We start from the raw sequence: 19407 nt of genomic DNA, 5'->3' as shown, positions 1-19407 counted from the left end.
CTTGTTGCCTAGGCTGGAGTGCAGTGGTGTGAGCTTGGCTCACTGCAACCTCTGCCTCCTGGGTTCAAGCAATTCTCCTGCCTCAGCCTCCCTAGCAGCTGAGATTATAGGTCTGCACCACCATGCCCAGCTAATTTTGTATGTTTAGTAGAGATGGGATTTCTCCATGTTGATCAGGCTGATCTTGAACTCCTGAGAAGTGATCTGCCTGCCTTAGCCTTCCAAAGTGCTGGGATTACAGGTGTGAGCCACTGTGCTGGTCCAGAAGAAGTTTTTTTTTAATAGTTATCTTCATATTGGTCGTATTTGCCACTTACATTGCTTTATATTCCTTTAGATACATTTAAACTTCCATCTAGTGTTTTTTTTCCTTCTGCCTAAATAACTTCTTTTAACATTTTCTATAATGCATATCTCTCTGTGATAGGTTCTTTTACTACTTTTAAGTTTGAAATAATTTTTATGTTACCTTATTTTTTGAAACACATTGTTTTTGAGTATAGAATTTTTGGTTGACAACTTTTTTTCAGTACCGCAAAGATATACCTCACTGTCTTCTGGCTTGTGTTTCTACCGAGAAGTCTGCTGTCATTCTTATTTTTCTCTCTGTGCCTATAATGTGTTGTTTTTGTCTGCTTTTAAGATATTCTTATTCTTATTGATTTTTAAGCAGTTTGGTTATGTTAGAGATGGAGTCTCACTGTGTTGCCCAGGCTGGAGTAAAGTGGTGTGATCTTAGCTCTCTACAGCCTCTGCCTCCTGTGTTCATGTGATTCTTGTGCCTCAGCCTCCCAAGTAGTTGGGACCATGGGCACACACCGCCATGCCCAGCTAATGTTTGTATTTTTAGTAGATGGGGGTTTCACTGTCTTGGCCAGGCTGGTCTCGAACTCCTGACTTCAAATGATTCACCCACCTTGGTCTTACAAAGTACTGGGATTACAGGTGTCTGCCACCATGCCCAGCCATTGAGCTTTTTCCATCAATGAATTTGTCATTTCTGTTATATTTAGAAAATTTGGGGTCATTTCTTCTAATGTTTTTTCTGCTTTTCTTTCAGTCTTTTGGGGACTTCAGTTACCCATGTTTTAGGCATCTTGATGAACTGCATCTCATTCATGGTTTTTTTTTTCCCACTCTTGTTTCTCTCTGTTAGGTTTCTATTGCTATGGCATCAGATTGATTGACCTTTTCTTTCCAGTGTCTAATCCCAGCATATTTTTTATCCCAAACATCTTATTTTTCTAACGTTAAGAATCATTTTGGGTTAAAAAGCCTTCCGTACCTCTACTTAGCATGGTTAATGTATGTGTCTGCCTTTTTGAACATGTGAACTACAGTTATAATAACTGATTTAATATTCTTGTCTAGTAACTGTCATTTACAGATCTTTTTCTGCTGATTGCTTTTTCTCATTTTAAGTGGTATTTTCCTGCTTCTTTATATGATTTTTTTTTTTTTTTTTTTTTGGAGACAGAATCTTACTCTGTCACCCAGACTGGAGTGCAGGGGCATGACCATGGCTTATTGCAGCCTCAAACTCCTGGGTTCAAGCAAAACTCCTACTTTGGCCTCCCAAGCACCTAAGACTATAGGCATGTGCCATCACATCTGGCTAATTTTTGTAGAAATGGAGTGTTGCCATGTTGCTTAGGCAGGTCTGAAACTCCTAGGCTCAAGTAATTGCCCACTTTGGCCTCCCAAAGTGTTGGAATTACAGGTGTGAACCACCACACCTGTCTGGTAATGTCTGATTGGATTCCAGGCATTCTCAATTTTACCTTGTTGGGTGCCAGATGGTTTTTTTATTTTTTTATTTTTTTTAAAATTCCTGTAAATATTCTTGTGCTCTGTTCTGGAACACAGTAGAGTTCATTGGAAATGGCTTTATTTTTTGAGGCTTGCATTTTATCTTTTTAGGTGAGTCCAGAACTGTCTTTAGTCCAGAGCTCATTTTGCATCACTGCTGATGCAGTGCTGTGCAGAGCATTATACTTCATGTCCCATGAATTACGAAATTTTCTGGCCAGTAGGCGAACCAGTTATTCCTATATGTGAGCCACATGTGGTAGTATGCTCAGGCTGGCTCATGAGAGCTGATTCTTAAAATATCAGGAAGTTTGTGAGCTAGTTTAATTCTTAATATAAATTATATAAACTTATAATTAAACCACATACTACAAACTAAAGGTAGTAAATGCTCAAAACTCATTACCTCATATAATTGTATTATATTACTATTTTTGTGCACTCATGGTAATTTATATCTATTGTGTCTTTTTTTGTTTGTTTGTTCTTCCTGAGACAGTCTCCTTCTGTCAGCCAGGCTGGAGTGCAGTGGCGTGATAATAGCTACCTGAAACTTCCACCTCCTGGGTGCGAGCAATTCTCATGCCTCAGCCTCTTGACTAGCTGGGACCACAGGTGTGCACCACCATGCCTGGTTAATTTTTAAATTTTTAGTAGAGATGGGTTTTTGCCGTGTTAGCTAGGCTGGTCTTGAACTCTGGCCTCAAGTGATCGCCTGCCTTGGCCTCCTAAAGTGCTGGGATTGCAGATGTCAGTTTCTGTGCCTGGCCTCACTGTGTTCTTATGGTAGAAACACTATGCAATGTGTAATGTGTTACCATTTATTTTTTTTAGATTCTCATTCACTGGTATGTTGCTAGCTTGAAATTGTCTGTGGTGGAAGTAGATATACTACAGACATTAGTAACCTTATAAACTAAGAATTACATACCACCTACCCTTAGTTATTATATGTTTTCTGGCATACCCTTGCCTGTGGGTATTTTCCCTTGTTTTACTCATCAATACTCAGCGCAAGATTTAAGGAGGTCCTGCAGATTATCTGAGGTCTTGTTTTTACTGTCTGCAGCTCTCTTCTCTCTGGTACTGTATTCTAGGGATAGCTGCCTTGGCCTTCCCCAAACTCCTTATTTCACTATCTTAACTCCAGAAAACCACTGAGCTTGCTTGAGATCACCTTCCTTTCTCTGCAGCTTAGAAATTCTCGAGTCAGTAAACTGGGGACAATTATAGGCTTTACCTCATATATTTTTTCTCTTTCATTGGTCACTGTCCTGTGTGGTCTGGTTTCTTACGTCTGAAAATAATTTTCATACTTTTTTTGGTCCAGATTTTTAGTTGTTTCAGGTGGGAGCATAAGTTTCATGCCTGTTATTCTATCTTGGCAAGAAGTATAAGTCTCTTGGAAGCATTTTAGATAGGAAAGTGACATATCATTCTGTAGATCATGCATTTTTAAAGAATAAGATTTAACTAAAGCAGAGCTGAGTGCAGTGACTCATGCCTGTAATCCCAGCACTTTGAGAGGCTGAGGTGGGAGGATCACTTGAGCCTAGGAGTTCAGGACTAGCCTGGGTTACATGGTGAAACTGTGTCTCTACAAAAAAATACAAAAATTAGCTGGGCGTAGTAGCATACACCTGTAGCCTCAGCTGCTTTGGAGACTGAGGTGGGAAGATCATTTGAGTCTGGGAGGTCGAAGACTGCAGTGAGCAGTGATCAAGCCACTACATTCCAGCCTGGGCAACAGAGTGAGATCCTGTCTCAAACAAAAAAGACAATGTAGAGAGACTCATTAGAAGGTATGTGGGTTAGTTCAAATGAGAGATAATGAAGGCCTAAAATTGTTCATGGGTGATGATACTGCAGAAGTGGGAACAATTTGAGAAATATTTAGGAGGAAGAAGCTAGTGTAGGATTTCTAAAAGGGTGTATTGTAACTCATTTACATCTGAATCTCCTGAATAATGGTAAGTGAAGATTGTGTGCTCCATTCCAAGTTTATTTAATCTGATTTTTTTTTTCTTTTTTTTTGAGACAGAGTCTTTCTCTGTTTCCCAGGCTAGATAGAGTACAGTGGCATGATCTCTTGGCTCACTGCAACCGCCACTTCCCAGGTTCAAGTGATTTTTTTTCTGCCTCAGCCTCCCAAGTAGCTGAGATTATACAGGCATGCGCCACCACACCTGACTATTTTTGTATTTTTAGTAGAGACAGGGTTTCATCATGTTGGCCAGGCTGGTCTCGAATTCCTGACCTTAGGTAATTCACCCACCTCAGCGTCCCAGTGCTGGGATTATAGGTGTGAGCCACTGTGCCAGGCCTGTATCTGAATTTTTAAGGATGAGGTTTAGAAATCTGGATTATATTTCATTTTCTTTTTATTTTTTTAAGAGACAGGGTCTCACCATTTTGCCCAGATTGGAGTGCAGTGGCTATTCTTAGATGCAGTCCCACTACTGATTAGCATGGAAGTTTGGACCTGTTCTGTTTCCAACCTGGGCCAGTTCTTCCTTCCTTAGGCAACCTGGTCGTCTCCTGCTCCCCGAGGTCACCATATTGATGGTGAACTTAATGCAGACACCTGATTGATAAAGTGTACTACAACTTAGAACTCCTGGACTCAAGCAGTTCTCCTCCCTTAGCCTCCCAAGTAGCTGGGACTATAGGTGTGTGTGACTGCGCCCAGCTAGAATGTACCTAGATTTAATGCTTATGAACACTAAAATTTATTTTAATTAAGTAATTTTTTAGCGACAGGGTCTCACTTGGTTGCCCAGGCTGTAGTGCATTGGTGTGATCGTAGCTTACCGTAGCCTGCGGCCTCGAACTCCAGGCCTCTTGCTTCCTGAGTAGCTAGGACTACAACAGGTGCATACCACCATGCCCTGCTAATTTTTTTGTGAGTATTTTTTTTTTTTTTTCTGTAGAGACAGGGTATTGCCATGTTACCCAAGCTGGTCTTCAACTCCTGTCCTCAAAGTTATTCTTCTGCTTTGGCCTCTTAAAGAGCTGAGATTACCAGTATGAGCCATTGCTCCCAGTCTGAACACTAAAGTTTTAGAAGAAACTGATGTAGTTTTTTTCAAAGTATGATCATCATTGAGAGCCCATATTCAATTAAGCACTTCAGGCCATTCCAGTCATACATTCCAGTCATATATTGGAATGACCTGAAGTACTTAATTGAAAATGAAAATATATGCATTTGTGTTGAGGCCTTTTGAATCTGAATTTATGAGGTGATTGGGTTCAAGAATTTCTTAGATTTCTTAGATTTAGCCACTAAAATTCGGGAACCAATAACCTGAAGTACTTCACAGATGTGATCTCTTCTGAACTTCACAATAGCCCTTAAAGGTAGTATGCAGTATTATGTCTTCATTTTGTAGATGAAGAAATAAAGCACAGCTAGACAAAGTGACTTGCTTATGGGGAAGTGATTATTGACGACAGAGAATCACACTTCTATCTCCTTACACCAAATCCTATACTCTTCCTACTATCTTTCTGTTGATTATGAAATAGGCTTATCTTTGAAAATCTATAGAAGGCATCTAAGACACTGAACATGTGGTTCTGAGCAATTTAGGGAGCCAGAAAAACGTAGTCTTCTCTGATTATTGTACCAAATGAAAATTTGGTTCAGCTCTTTATAGCAAGTGACTGTGAAAGTTTAATTGTCTAGGAAAGGTGTTTCTGGGCTGGGCATGGTTGCTTACGCTTGTAATCCCAGCACTTTGGGCGGCCAGGGTGGGTGGATCACCTGAGTTCAGGAGTTTAAGACCAGCCTGGCCAACATGGCAAAACCCCATCTCTACTAAAAATACAAAAGTTAGCTGGACGTGGTGACAGGCGCCTGTAATCCCAGCTGCTTGGGATGCTGAGTCAGGAGAATCGCTTGAATCCGCGAGGTGGAGGTTGCAGTGAACTGAGACTGCACCACTGCACTCCAGCCTGGGCAGCAAGAGCAAAACTCCATCTTAAAAAAAAGAAAGGTGTTTTTGTCTTTGACCATTATCTTAATGCTTTTTACAACTGACATTGAATGTCTCTTTCTTTACTTTTTTGTTTTTTTAAGATTCAGTCTTGCTCTTGTCCGCTAGGCTGGAGTGCAGTGGCGTGATCTCGGCTTACTGTAACCTCCGCCTCCCGGGTTCAAGTGATTTTCCTGTCTCAGCCTCCCAAATAGCTGGGATTACAGGCGCCTGCCACCATGCCTTGCTGATTTTTGTATTTTTAGTAGAGACAGGGTTTTACCATGTTGGCCAGGCTGGTCTTGAACTTGTGACCTCAGGCAATCCACTCGCCTTGGCCTCCCAGAGTGCTGAGAAACAGCCATGAGCCACTGCGCCTGGCAAATGTCTCTTTCTTATGAAATCATTTAAAATCATAGTATAGTGTCGGTATGTGGTACTTTCACTTATAACTGAAGAATCAAGTAATAAATATGACTCTGTTGTATGACCTTCCTTTTGAATTTTTTCCAAGCTCTTATAAAACTAAAAAAAAATTTGCAGTGGCTGAAAATTTAGAGATTGTGCTTAGCTTGAACTTCATTGTTTTATTTTAATATTAAGTTGTGTGGCTTATATCCTGGTTATATCACTAGAGCTGTCAGAACCTTCTAGTGAGATTTACTGTAGTCTTTTGAAGTGATTACCTGTGTGCTGTGAATCTGAGATCATGTAATCTATTTAACACAGTAGTACCAGTGTTAAGACTATAAGAAGTAGGAAAAGTAATTCTTTTCAGTGAAGATTGGTTCTGGGTTTGCTTTTGGAATGCTTGAATAGTCAATGAATTTTACTAGTACATGGAAACAAGCAAAGCTCTGTTCCAAGAAATAAATAAGATGGCCTTAGGAATAGGACTTACATAGTTTGTTTTCCATTTTGTGTATTTTAAAAAAGACAAAATGCTGTTTTTTAAACTTCTGGAAGTAAGTTACTGTAGTTAAATAATTCAAATGAAAAAAATTACTGTGTATTGTCGTAATTCCAAGTAGTTTTTCTGTTCCAGAAAGCATATAGCGGTTTTGCAGAATGCTTAAGTTTGAAATGTATATTGAGTGAAGTGAAGAACACAATATAGGGGCTATAAGACTTGTGGCTCGTTTAATTTCCTTGCTTCTTTTACAAGAGAGGTCATGACAATCTTTAAACTTAGAAAATATTTAGTTTAGTTTTTTTTTTTTTAAGTTTGGTTTTTGTTTTGACAAGGTCTTGCTTTGTCACCTAGGCTGGAATACAGTGGTACAATCACATCTCATTGCAGCTCTAAGGATCCTCCCTAGCAGCTGGGATTACAGGCTCACACCACCACATACCACATGTGGCTACCTTTTTCTATTTTTTGTAGAGATGAGGTCTTACTTTATTGCCCAAGATGATTTCAAACTCCTGGGCTCAAGTGATCCTTCTGCCTTGGCATCCTAAAGTGTTAATTTTTTTATGGTGTTACTTTTAATGTTTGAAAACAAATGAATAAGAAATTGTTGTGTTTGAGGATAGATAATAGTTTCTTAATCACTCTTTTGTTAATGAAACGTCTCACTGAGAATATCTGAAGGTTGACAACCCTAATAACAAGTTGTATCCAGAAAGCATGTGTAAGAAAGCACATATGCATGCATTTTCATTAAAAAAAAAATTTTTTTTTTTTTTTAAGATAAAGTTTATTCTGTTGCCTAGGCTGTAGTTCAGTGGTACAAGTCACGACTCACTGCAGCCTCAATCTCCTGGGCTCAGGTGATCCTTCCACCTCACCCTTTCAAGTAGCTGGGACTACAGACACATACAACCACAGCTGGCTAATGTTGTTCATTTTTTTGTAGAGAAGAGGGCTCACTGTGTTGCCCAGGCTGGTCTCGAATGCTTGGGCTCAAGGGATCCTCCCGCCTTGGCATCCCATAGTGCTGGGATTACAGCATGAGCTACTGTGCCCTGCAAGGTTATTTGTATTTTCCATGTAGATTTGTACGCTTTTTACTGTGTAGTGGAGTGGTACAGCATGGTGAAACATTTTAGAATGCTATTCATAGGCTGCTTTCTTTTTTATGTATGAATGAATATTCTTTTATAGCTCATTTTTTTCCACTGATAAACTGGTTAAAGTGACTTAAAATTCTGCACAGTGCTTTTGGTCATCATTGTAGGTGTGTGTGGATATATTTCTCAGACTTGTAAACTTCAACCAAGTCTGTTTTTATGAAGCTTACCTTTAAGGAATGTTTGTACAGCTACATTTCAGTTTATTTTAAATAACATTTATTTTCTATTTACTTCCAAAATTACTTGAGAAGATATTAGATGTTTAAAGTGACACTTAAAAGGCAGTTGTTATCTTTTTTTACTTCATTTTTAAGAATTATAGATTTATTCCCTAAAATATAAAAAACACAAAAAAGTACTTTTCTATTTAGACTTGTGGGAAATGACATACATATATGTATATATATATATATATATACACACACACACACACACACATACACATACATACATACATACATACATACATACATACATACATACAAACTGATAGTAAGAAAAGGAACCTGAGGAACTCTTCAGTTTGTAAGGATTTAAGTTTAGAATTAAATTTAGAAAACTTATATGTGAGTACTCTCTAAAAAGAATTTGCAAGTGTTAGCCAATCATCTTAGTTTGTTGAAGACACATATTTCACAGCTAAATGTAAGGAATTATTTATGAAGTTTAATAGAAAATGAAGTATGCTATATAAGTGTTTGGAAATATTACCACTTTTAGTCCCAAATTTGTAAACAGTAACACATCCATAGTGACTATATTATGGTTTCCCTTCACAGATATCAAGTTGTTCTAGTACAACCATATAAATAAATAATACCTGAAGTCTCAAAGTAACATGGACAATTAACAGTGATGACAGATAAATACAGACGCATGGGGATCAAATACTAGGTGAAACACTTTTTAAAAGGTAAGAAAATAATGTAATCTTAATTAAGGCCATTGGGGTTTAGTTAGAAGTAATTGACTGAAGTTTCTTTTTCAGTGTATCAGGCTTTTAAGAAACACTCTGCAGGATCCTGTGTATCTTAATGCCGATAGAGCTCAGCTGTAAGTATCAGTTCTGTGAAAATAATAGTTGCAGATGTTCTTGCCTGCTAAATATCATAGTGGATAATATTTCTATAGTGAACTCTATTCAAATGTGGTTGATTAGAACTTGATAGAGTGCTGGAATGGCCACATTCCAGTATATTCAGAGATACACGTTAAGTTGTAGATGCTCTTTGCTTTTGATGATTGCTGCTACCATCACACACTGTAGAACATAATGTTTTGTCACGTTTGTGAAAGGCTTCAGAGTTTGATACAAAGAAGTTGTCAGTTGGAGTCTGTTATAAGAAGAGTAGATTTTTAAGTCAAGGGTTACTTTTTGTAGGATCATGTTTTCACTGAGCTTCTCCCCATGTTAACTTAGAACATTTCTTAATGTACTGCAGTATTAAATGGTTATTAGACAATTTTCCTACCTTGTGGTTTTTAAAGCATTTCCAGGGCATGTTTGGGAGAGGTTGCATCTATAGATATTAGATATTATTAGCCCTATTCTCTTTCTAGCTGCCTAGAGCAGTAACCTATTTTTACTAGACAATTAGTCTGCCTTGTAATTACAAGATTTTGTAATTATATCAGACTTTAAGTTGTAATGCTTCCCCCACAATAGTATCACTATTATAATATCTAGTTTTATGCTTATAATAAAGTTACAGTTTCCATCATAAACATCTGCTAGTCCTTTTAGTCCTTTTCCTTGTTTCCAGATGGGCACTTAATAGTAACCCATTTAACCAGATTGTACATTCCTTTTTTTTGTTTGAGACTGAGTTTCGCTCTTGCTGCCCAGGCTGGAGTGCAGTGGTGCAATCTTGGCTCACTGCAACCTCTGCCTCCCAGATTCAAGTGATTCTCATGTCTCAGCCTCCAGAGTAGCTAGGATTACAGGCACATGCCACTATGCCTGGCTAATTTTTTTTTTTATTTTTAGTAGAGATGGAGTTTTACCATGTTGACCAGGCTGGTCTCGAACTCCTGACCTCAGGTCATCCACCTGCCTTGGCCTCCCAAAGTGCTGGGATTACAGGTGTGAGCCACTGTGCCCAGCCTGTACATTCTTTGAAAAGGATATCGTAATAAATTACTATAAAGTAAAAATTTAATTAGCCAAACTGCTCTAATGTAATTAGATTAATTAAATTATCTGCCTAACTGGGTACAAAAAACGGAAAATCCTTGGTGTTTTGTTCTTGTTAAAAATGTAGGCCGGGCGTGGTGGCTCACACCTGTAATCCCAGCACTTTTTGAGGCCGAGGCAGGCAGATCACGAGATCAGGAGACTTTCCTGGCCAACACAGTGAAACGTGGTCTCTACTGAAAGTCCAAAAAGTCACCAGATGTGGTGGCATGCACCTGTAATCCCAGCTACTCAGGAGGCTGAGGCAGGAGAATTGCTTGAACCCAGGAGGCAGAGGATGCAGTGAGCTGAAATCACACCACTGCACTACAGCCTGGGTAACAGAGTGAGACTCTGTCTCAAAAAAAGAAACACACACACACACACACCCCCACCCACCCACCCACCAAAAATAATAAAAATGTCCTTTTGTAATTGAATTTTGTAGCACTATAATAAGCATCAAGGTTATCCTATAGGTAGGATTTGGTTGATTATTTGATTCTTTTATGCATAACCTAAATGGTTATGTATACTTGAGGCTGACAATTTGGAAAGTCCTTTAGGACAAGAGTAAGAGATGATATTATAAATTCTCTTACAAGAAATGTTATCAAGGGCAATCTTCAGATCACCTCAAAAAAAATACTGCCTTAGAGCAGTGTCTAGAATAGAACTGAGTCACATTTGGGCTTGGTTCAAACTAATAGTGAGTTGTAAGGTTTTGGTATATTTCAGGATCTTTCTGGTTTGCTTTTGTTGATTTCTAAAAATCCTGTTATCAGTTTCTTAGTATCCTTGATACTAAGTTATCAAGAAGCACTAAAGATGTCACTATGAACAGATTCTGTACCTGTATTTCTTCTTCTTAAAGAAGGAGTAAATCTATTAGTAATAAGTTCATTTTCTTCTTTAATTCTTTTTTTTATTATTTTATTTTTAAGAAAGAAATTTAGGAGGTTCTAGTATTCTCCATGGCTGAAGCTGAGTGAGTCTGAAACCCTGATGCTTAAGCTCCATTCTAGATCATAGCTCCAACTCCTTCAGGAAATAAGGAAAAGAGATTATATTTCCACAATGATAGATCTTTGGTTGTACAGGTAAGTTATTTAGTTTTGCAGTAGTGAAGACAACTATAGTTGGACATTTTTTTTTTTTTTTTTTTTTTTTTTAAGTTGTGGGCACTTGTTATTTCTCCCTACATTGTCTGTGTGGCAAATTGTAGTTTGGCTGGCTGTTTATAGGAGTACGGAGCTATAGGGAATGGGTTAGGAATGAAATATTTTCCATTCTTTTTTCAACAGGAGTATAAATGAAGTGACTGATTATGTTGGAATTTTTTACTCAAGAGGCATTGTGAAATTCCTTGACTTTCCTTTTCCTGATTGTCTTTTAAAGTGAAATTTCATTTACTTTTGTCTGTCTGTTTGCCTGCCTGCCTGCCTGCCTGTCTGCTTGCCTATCTACCTACTTACTACCTACCTAACTACTGATCATCTATCATATATCAGTTTCTCTTAATGGGAAAGAAATAAGAAGTCTCTTTATATAAGATAGTACATAATAGAGTTCCCACACTTCAAAGAGGTGACTATTTAAGAACCTTAAGTTGAATTTCATGGGTGGGTTCCCAGGTTTTACTCTACTACTTTTAACATCATAGATATGGTGTTAATTGGACAGCCGAAGTAATTTGTCTTAAAATAATTATATGACAAACATGGCCTCAACATTATTAAATAGTTTATGTTCTAGACAACTAGAAAAAGAGTCATATTGGTTACATTTTCCAGTTGTTCTTGCTCTTTTTTCCTTTTCCTTTGGTTTGTCTACCTGAATATATACTAGTATCATGACCAGTTTCTTAGAAATTGTTCACTAAATAAAACTATTATGATAATAAATATCAACTAGAACATTGGTGTGATGGAAGATTTCCATTTCCTCAATTCCCAAAACAAACTTTACTGCTTTGGTGATTACAGTAGGAACAAAAGCTTATAGGCAAGGCCTTTGAAATATCTTTTTGAAATTTCTTGCTCTTAATAGCTGAAGTGTGTCATTAGGTGGGCCTTTTTTGTTTAATAATTATTATTCCTTTTAGTTCTAATTGATGCAGTTCTACAGGTATGATCACAGGAGCTGGAAATTTATGACCTGAAACATAGCTGATAATACTTCAGAGAGTGTTTTTCAGAATCATGTAGTTATATTTGGGTAATAGTAAATTCAAATTTATGGGAAGGCAATCCAGCAGCAAATAAGTGGGTAGGATATGTGAAATTATAGGTGGAATTGGGAACTTAATATGAATAGACAAGTTGAAATTTGGTTGACTGGTCCTTCTCAGATGTATAGCCTCCAATAGGATGAGAAATTTATGAAGGTGGGGAATAGAGGGAAGGAGTCTGGTTAATTCTAGTTACTGATCACATTTTCTTTTCTCTGTATTCTAGAAAGTACCACTATTCATTAGTTGGTAGATAACATATAGGAAAAACTCCAGTGTAGTTGTTAGTTAGATTGGGTTTTGCCCATATTAATTAATGGTTCCCCTTAATTCTAAAACTGGAATGATTGCATTTCTAATTTCAAATGGATGCCCACTAAGGTTTTCAACATATAACTCTTATTTTGTTAGCAAGCAGGGGTATTTCCTGAGATAATTTGTAAATAAGTTCATAATGATTTCTCAATAATGGACAGAAATATAATTTTGTACTCTAAGCTTCTTTATTTTATTCTTAAGTAGCTTTTTTTTTTTTTTTTTTGCAATACAGTTAAAATGAGGAAAACAACTGCTTTAGTCTGTAATATTTTGCTAAGCATGACAAAACAATGTTGAGACTTGGTTGAGATAATACAGACTTTTTATTTTTTATCTAAGAGATAGGGTCTTACCATTGTTCAGGAAGTTCTCAAATTCCTAGGCTCAAGTGATCCTCCTGTCTCAGCCTCCTGAGTAGCTGTGCCTCCACTTCTCTACCCCTGGCTAATCTGGACGTTTGTGGTCCCTTTTTGTTAACTGAATTTTGCATTCAGTTTTTTAGGTAACTATAGAAACTATATGCTTTTATATATAACTATGCAAAATTGATAAGATACGAAGAAAAAGGTTAGAACAGAAAAAATATCATCAGAGGGAAGATTGGCAAAATTTTGTTTAACTCTAATCTTAATGGTTTTAATCAGTTTATTACCTCAAGTGCACATCACATGTTAATTTTAGGCAAGTTTTTTTTGTTTTTTGGTGTTTGGCTTTTTTTTTTTTTTTTTTTTGAGACGGAGTCTTGCTCTTCACCAGGTGCCAGGCTGGAGTGCAGTGGCATGATCTCGGCTCACTGCAGCCTCCACCTCCGAGGTTCAAGCAATTCTCCTGCCTCAGCCTCCCGAGCAGCTGGGACTACAGGCGCACACCACCACACCCAGCCAATTTTTGTATTTTTGATAGAGATGAAGTTTCACCATGTTGGCCAGGATGGTCTCAATCTCTTGACCTCGTGATCCACCTACCTCGGCCTCCCAAAGTGCTGGGATTACAGGTGTGAGCCACCGTACTTGGCTGGCAGGATTTTTTAATAGTCTTCCATTGGTGCTTCCTTGGCCTTATTTATAAATTTTTTATTATTAAGATCCAATAAGGAGTTAAAGGGTATATTATAAATAGGTCTGATTTAGTTTGAAACTTGATGACTATTATGTTATTAAAATTCTGTCTGAGTGCAGTAGCCTAAGGCATCTTAGACCCTAACACATAAATGAGTCACCTAGGAAGCTGATTCACTGGTAGGTTTGGGGCAGGGCCTTATATTCTGCATTCCTAAGAAGCTCCCAGGAGATGCCCATGATTGAGTTGTAAGAGTCTGAGGTACCACAGGGATCCTTGTTATAAAACAAGTTCTCTTTCAAACAAGTTCTCTTACAACCTAATAGCACAGAATTTGAGAATCCTAAAACTAGGGCTTTGTTCTAGTTATTGAGTGAAATAAAAGCATTTTTAGGGCACAAAAGAAACGTAAAGAAGCTTAATTTTTTATATTAATCAGAATTTTCATATTTTCTTTAACTTTTGTATTCATCAGTGTTTTCATATTTTAATCAGTGGAATGGTGAAGAAATAAGATAGTCCTCACTATAGGTGATTTATTTTTATTTTTATTTATTTAATTTTTTGAGACAGGGCCTCACTCCTATCACGCAGGCTGAAGGGCAGTCACATCACTGCAGCCTCAACTTCCCAGGCTCAGGTGATCCTCCCAGTCAGCCTCCTTAGAAGCTGGGAGTATAGGCATGTGCCACCACACCTGGATAATTTTTTTGTATTTTTAGTAGAGCCAGGGTTTTGCCATGTTGCCCAGGTTGGTCTCAAATTGCTGGGCTCAAGTGATCCACCCACCTTGGATTCTCAAAGTGCTGGGATTACAGGCTTGAGCCACCATGCCCAGCTTATAGGTGATATTTTATGGTAAAAAATACATGTGTAAGAAACACATTCTTAGTACTACTAATAATAGGTTCACTTCATCCAAAATAGTCTCTGAGAAATTTGTACTTCGAGGCAGAGATTTTGCTGCCATTCAGATTTGTGTGGAAAGAAAAGATCAAGGAAGTCTTATTGTAATCATTTAAGAGGTTTATATGCCCTTAATTGGGATTGCATTTTAAAAAGTAAAGATTAACAGATTCTTCTGTGTGTTTATAAAATACTACTATTGCCAGTATTATTTTTGAACTGTAAATTATGAATATAATTAAATTTGCATTAAACATAATTTGTGTTAGATTTTATAGGCAGTTTATAAAATTAACTTACTCTTATACTTTTTTGTGCATTTACATACATATTTAATATCTAAAAATCAGTAATCTTCACATTTTAGAGTGCCAGATTTGGATACATGAAACAAGTTGCTTTTCATATACTTCAGTTTGTGTTCTTTTATTTTTATTTTGTTGAGATGGAGTCTTCGCTCTGTCGCCCAGGCTGTAGTGCAGTCATGCGATCTTGGCTCACTGCAGCCTCCGCCTCCTGGGTTCAAGTGATTCTCCTGCCTCAGCCTCCTGAGTAGCTGGGATTACAGGTGTGTGCCACCATGCCTGGCTAGTTTTTGTATTTTTAGTAGAGACGGGGTTTTCCCATGTTGGCCAGGCTGGTCATGAACTCCTGACCTCAAATGATCTGTCCGTCTTTGCCTCCTAAAATGTTTTGATTACAGGCGGGAGCCACTACCCCCGGCCAGTTTGTGTTCTTTTAAAACATCATTTGAAGTTTAACTTAAATGTTATATAATTAAAAGTGGAAAACTGTGGGACACTCAGCGTTTGCTACCCATGAAAAAAGCAGAAAGATTGTAATCTTAATGATAATATATTAGTAAATGAGAATTAAATGTCAGTGTTTCTTTTAATGAATCCCCAAAACAATAAAAGTTTACTACTTTAAGAAATGTGTTTCTAAGTTCTGATTGGAGTCTCGTACTTACTGTTCACTTGATTGCTATGAAATTCACTAGAATAAATAACCATGCTTTAATTCCGGGGCTAGTTTTGTGACCTTAAAAGATTTTGAAAAATTGTTAATTAAAAATTTAAAAGTATGCCATACTCTAAGACAATAGTAAACTCAGCCAACTTAAATATTTTACAGGGCACTTTCTCACTTAATTTGCTTGTCATCAGGCAAGAACAGGGAGGTAATTTCTTTTAGTGTTTCTTTTTTATATGTGGTAGTATGTTGCTGTCTCTTCTGTAATTCTTCTAACCTTTCCACTATTAGATACTTCTAGTTGAAGCAAAGGAGGGATTGTGTTTGATTTTTTAGGGGAGGGATCAGAATGGCATTTGGAAGTTTATATGGGAAGGGAAACTGTTGATATCCAAAGGTAGGAGGAAGGGACTGTGAAACTTTGCACTGTAACCACCACTGGCCTCTTTGTCTAACTGATCATCCTGCATCTCATTCGAAGTTAGGCAATAAAATGAGAGTATCTTGTGAAAACAAAACAGAAGAGGAGCAGGGGAATAGAGACTTAAAATGTTAACAGCTCCTTTATTCTGCTCGATGAGAGAGCCTCTGTCACTAGTTTACCCAAATGAATCAATCAAGGCATTTTTCAACATCACTTACATTTCTGTCATGTAAACCTCAAGCATCCACACCAGAAAACCTGCTCATCTCCCAAACCACACATTAAAACAGGCACTGGCAAACACTATACACAGGAGTTAGAGAAGGAAAGGGTGAGATTATATGAGTGCTCAGAGTTCTTAAATGTAAGTATTTACTTCAGAGGCTTCTTTCCCATTTTCTTTTCTGGTCTTTGGAACACTTCCTTTCACTTGCTAATTTAAGGCATTATTTCTAGAGACTAGGAAGGCTTGGGTTTGCTTTGTTTTGTTCTTAGCCATTGTATGCTAGCATTGTGATTTTTATCTATATTTTGTTATGAAAAATTATACTGCAATCAGAATTTTTTAGGTGCCAGATCATTAGTTATCAAGGGATTTGATCTGAAACTTATTTTGGTAAAAGTAGATTAAAAAGAGGAAGGCCTGCCTTTCTATATACCAGGAACATTTTGAAAGAACATGAGAAGTGATTGGAATAGTTTTTGTAAGATAGCTGCTATGTAGGTTCAAGATTATTTTTTTAATAACCAAAATGAAATCACATCTTTGGGATGGATCTTTTCTGGGTACTTTGTGCCTATCTGAGAGGCAGATACACAGTGAGGCAGGTATGGTCTGTAGAGCCCTGCCCTGACATTTAGTAGATTGTGGCTTTGGATTGATTCATGAGAATGTGCCTTAATCTTATTCGTGAAGTAGAGATGATAGTAGCACCTATCTGAGTTGTTGTGAGACTTAAGTGAGTTAATGTATGTAAGGCATATAGAAAGACTCATGGAACATATTAAGTGCTGTATATTTACTTATTAGTTGTAATTTATGTCACTATTGGAAATGTTAATAAAAGAATTTTTATCACATAATTTAATATTGGCAGTTATATAGACAGTTATATAGACCATAACATCCAAGTGTACTTGGATTAAAAAGTTATAGCTTTATACTTTTGTTTTAGGTATATTAACTATTACCTTTTTCTCATTATTTTGTTTACATTTTTGAAGGTTTCCCAATGAGTGGATCATGATGACCGTATTGTAGGGACTTGCCATAGTATGGCTGCTTCCCGATCTACTCGTGTTACAAGATCAACAGTGGGGTTAAACGGCTTGGATGAATCTTTTTGTGGTAGAACTTTAAGGAATCGTAGCATTGCTCATCCTGAAGAAATCTCTTCTCATTCTCAAGTGCGATCAAGATCACCAAAGAAGAGACCAGAGCCTGTGCCAATTCAGAAAGGAAATAATAATGGGAGAACCACTGATTTAAAACAGCAGAGTACCCGAGAATCATGGGTAAGCCCTAGGAAAAGAGGACTTTCTTCTTCAGAAAAGGATAACGTAGAAAGGCAGGCTATAGAAAATTGTGAGAGAAGGCAAACAGAACCTGTTTCACCAGTTTTAAAAAGAATTAAGCGTTGTCTTAGATCTGAAGCACCAAACAGTTCAGAAGAAGATTCGCCTATAAAATCAGACAAAGAGTCAGTAGAACAGAGGAGTACAGTAGTGGACAATGATGCAGATTTTCAAGAGACTAAACGAGCTTGTCGATGTCTTATACTGGATGATTGTGAGAAAAGGGAAATTAAAAAGGTGAATGTCAGTGAGGAAGGGCCACTTAATTCTGCAGTAGTTGAAGAAATCACAGGCTATTTGGCTGTCAATGGTGTTGATGACAGTGATTCAGCTGTTATAAACTGTGATGACTGTCAGCCTGATGGGAACACTAAACAAAATAGCATTGGTTCCTATGTGTTACAGGAAAAATCAGTAGCTGAAAATGGGGATTCGGATACCCAAACTTCAGTGTTCCTTGATAGTAGGAAGGAGGACAGTTATATAGACCATAACGTGCCTTGCACAAATTCACAAGTGCAGGTCAAGTTGGACCACAAAATAGTAACTGCCTGCCTGCCTGTGGAACATGTTAATCAGCTGACTACTGAGCCAGCTACAGGGCCCTTTTCTGAAACTCAGTCATCTTTAAGGGATTCTGAGGAGGAAGTAGATGTGGTGGGAGATAGCAGTGCCTCAAAAGAGCAGTGTAAAGAAAACAGTAGCGACCTGGACCCAAGTCTTGAGAGTATGCCAGCCTACAGAGAACCTGAACCATCTTCTGTTGTAGACTGTGTTTCAGCTCAAATGATGTCTTTATCAGAACCTCAAGAACATCGTTATACTCTGAGAACCTCACCACGAAGGGCAGCCCCTACCAGAGGTAGTCCCACTAAAAACAGTTCTCCTTACAGAGAAAACGGACAATTTGAGGAGAATAATCTTAGTCCCAATGAAACACATGCAACTGTTAGTGATAATGTAAGTCAATCTCCCACAAATCCTGGTGAAATTTCTCAAAATGAAAAAGGGATATGTTGTGACTCTCAAAATTATGGAAGTGAAGGACTAAGTAAACCACCCTCTGAGGCAAGACTCAATATTGGACATTTGCCATCTGCCAAAGAGAGTGCCAGTCAGCACATTACAGAAGAGGAAGATGATGATCCTGATGTTTATTACTTTGAATCAGATCATGTGGCACTGAAACACAACAAAGAGTATGTGTAAATATGGTAACCATGAATTCTGCTTTGTTTATTAGTCCCCAAGTTTTTCAATATCTATTCATAAATATTTATTCATAATGTTTTTATTACAGCTAAAATTAATGTTTTCACTATAATTTTAGGTTTAACATGATGATTTTTTCAACTCTTAAAAAAGAAAAACTCCAAAAAAAGACTTAAATTCAGCTTTACACATGTATTCTATGACAACATGGTCTTTACAGTTCTGATATTTCATGTCTCCATTAGAAAAGACATGGTTGGTAGTGTTTTTGTTTTTTAATATGTTTTATATCATTTTTAGTTGATTTATAAAATGGAAACATCTTGAATTACCACAGTATGCTTTGATTTATAGTTCTAGATAGCATAGAACAATTAATGAGTGCTTAGACATCATCCAGATATGTGAAGTCTGGCAGGCTTGACATCTGCTTTTATCTTAGTTACTTACATTTAATTCTCAATTAAAATCTTTTATTAAAAAATTTGCTTTATGCATTATCTTTGACTTTTGTGACTTAGAGAAGTTGATATTAGTATTAACAGTATATTGTAATTAGCATATTAGCAGGCATCTACTGGATAGTTTACATAGAATATTTGACACAGCTTTTCCTGATACTAAATATAAAGGAAGACTATATCTTAAAATATTACCAGCTCTGGCCAGATGCTGT

The 19407-nt window shown here is 37.3% G+C and overlaps 1 protein-coding gene across 11 annotated transcripts in view; it reads left to right on the top strand.

Moving 5' to 3' along the window:
• Positions 1-19407, top strand: part of ZZZ3 (zinc finger ZZ-type containing 3) — a 124116-nt gene that overhangs the window by 50339 nt on the left and 54370 nt on the right. For 7 of the 11 annotated variants that reach the window (XM_074381036.1, XM_074381029.1, XM_074381034.1 and 4 more), the window contains 3 exons: positions 8642-8775; positions 8851-8915; positions 10980-18718. The exons of 1 other annotated variant lie outside the window; for it this stretch is intronic. In XM_074381036.1, coding sequence (XP_074237137.1) covers positions 17220-18718 — 1499 coding nt within the window. In that variant the 5' untranslated portion in view covers positions 8642-8775; positions 8851-8915; positions 10980-17219. The remainder of the gene's footprint in view (positions 1-8641; positions 8776-8850; positions 8916-10979; positions 18719-19407) is intronic. 3 more of the 11 variants (XM_003921390.4, XM_074381030.1, XM_074381038.1) reach the window with 3 other exon arrangements.

Source organism: Saimiri boliviensis, chromosome 11 (genome assembly GCF_048565385.1).
Source record: "Saimiri boliviensis isolate mSaiBol1 chromosome 11, mSaiBol1.pri, whole genome shotgun sequence".
In the NCBI taxonomy this organism is placed as follows: domain Eukaryota; kingdom Metazoa; phylum Chordata; class Mammalia; order Primates; family Cebidae; genus Saimiri; species Saimiri boliviensis.
This window is presented reverse-complemented; position numbering and strand designations above follow the sequence as displayed.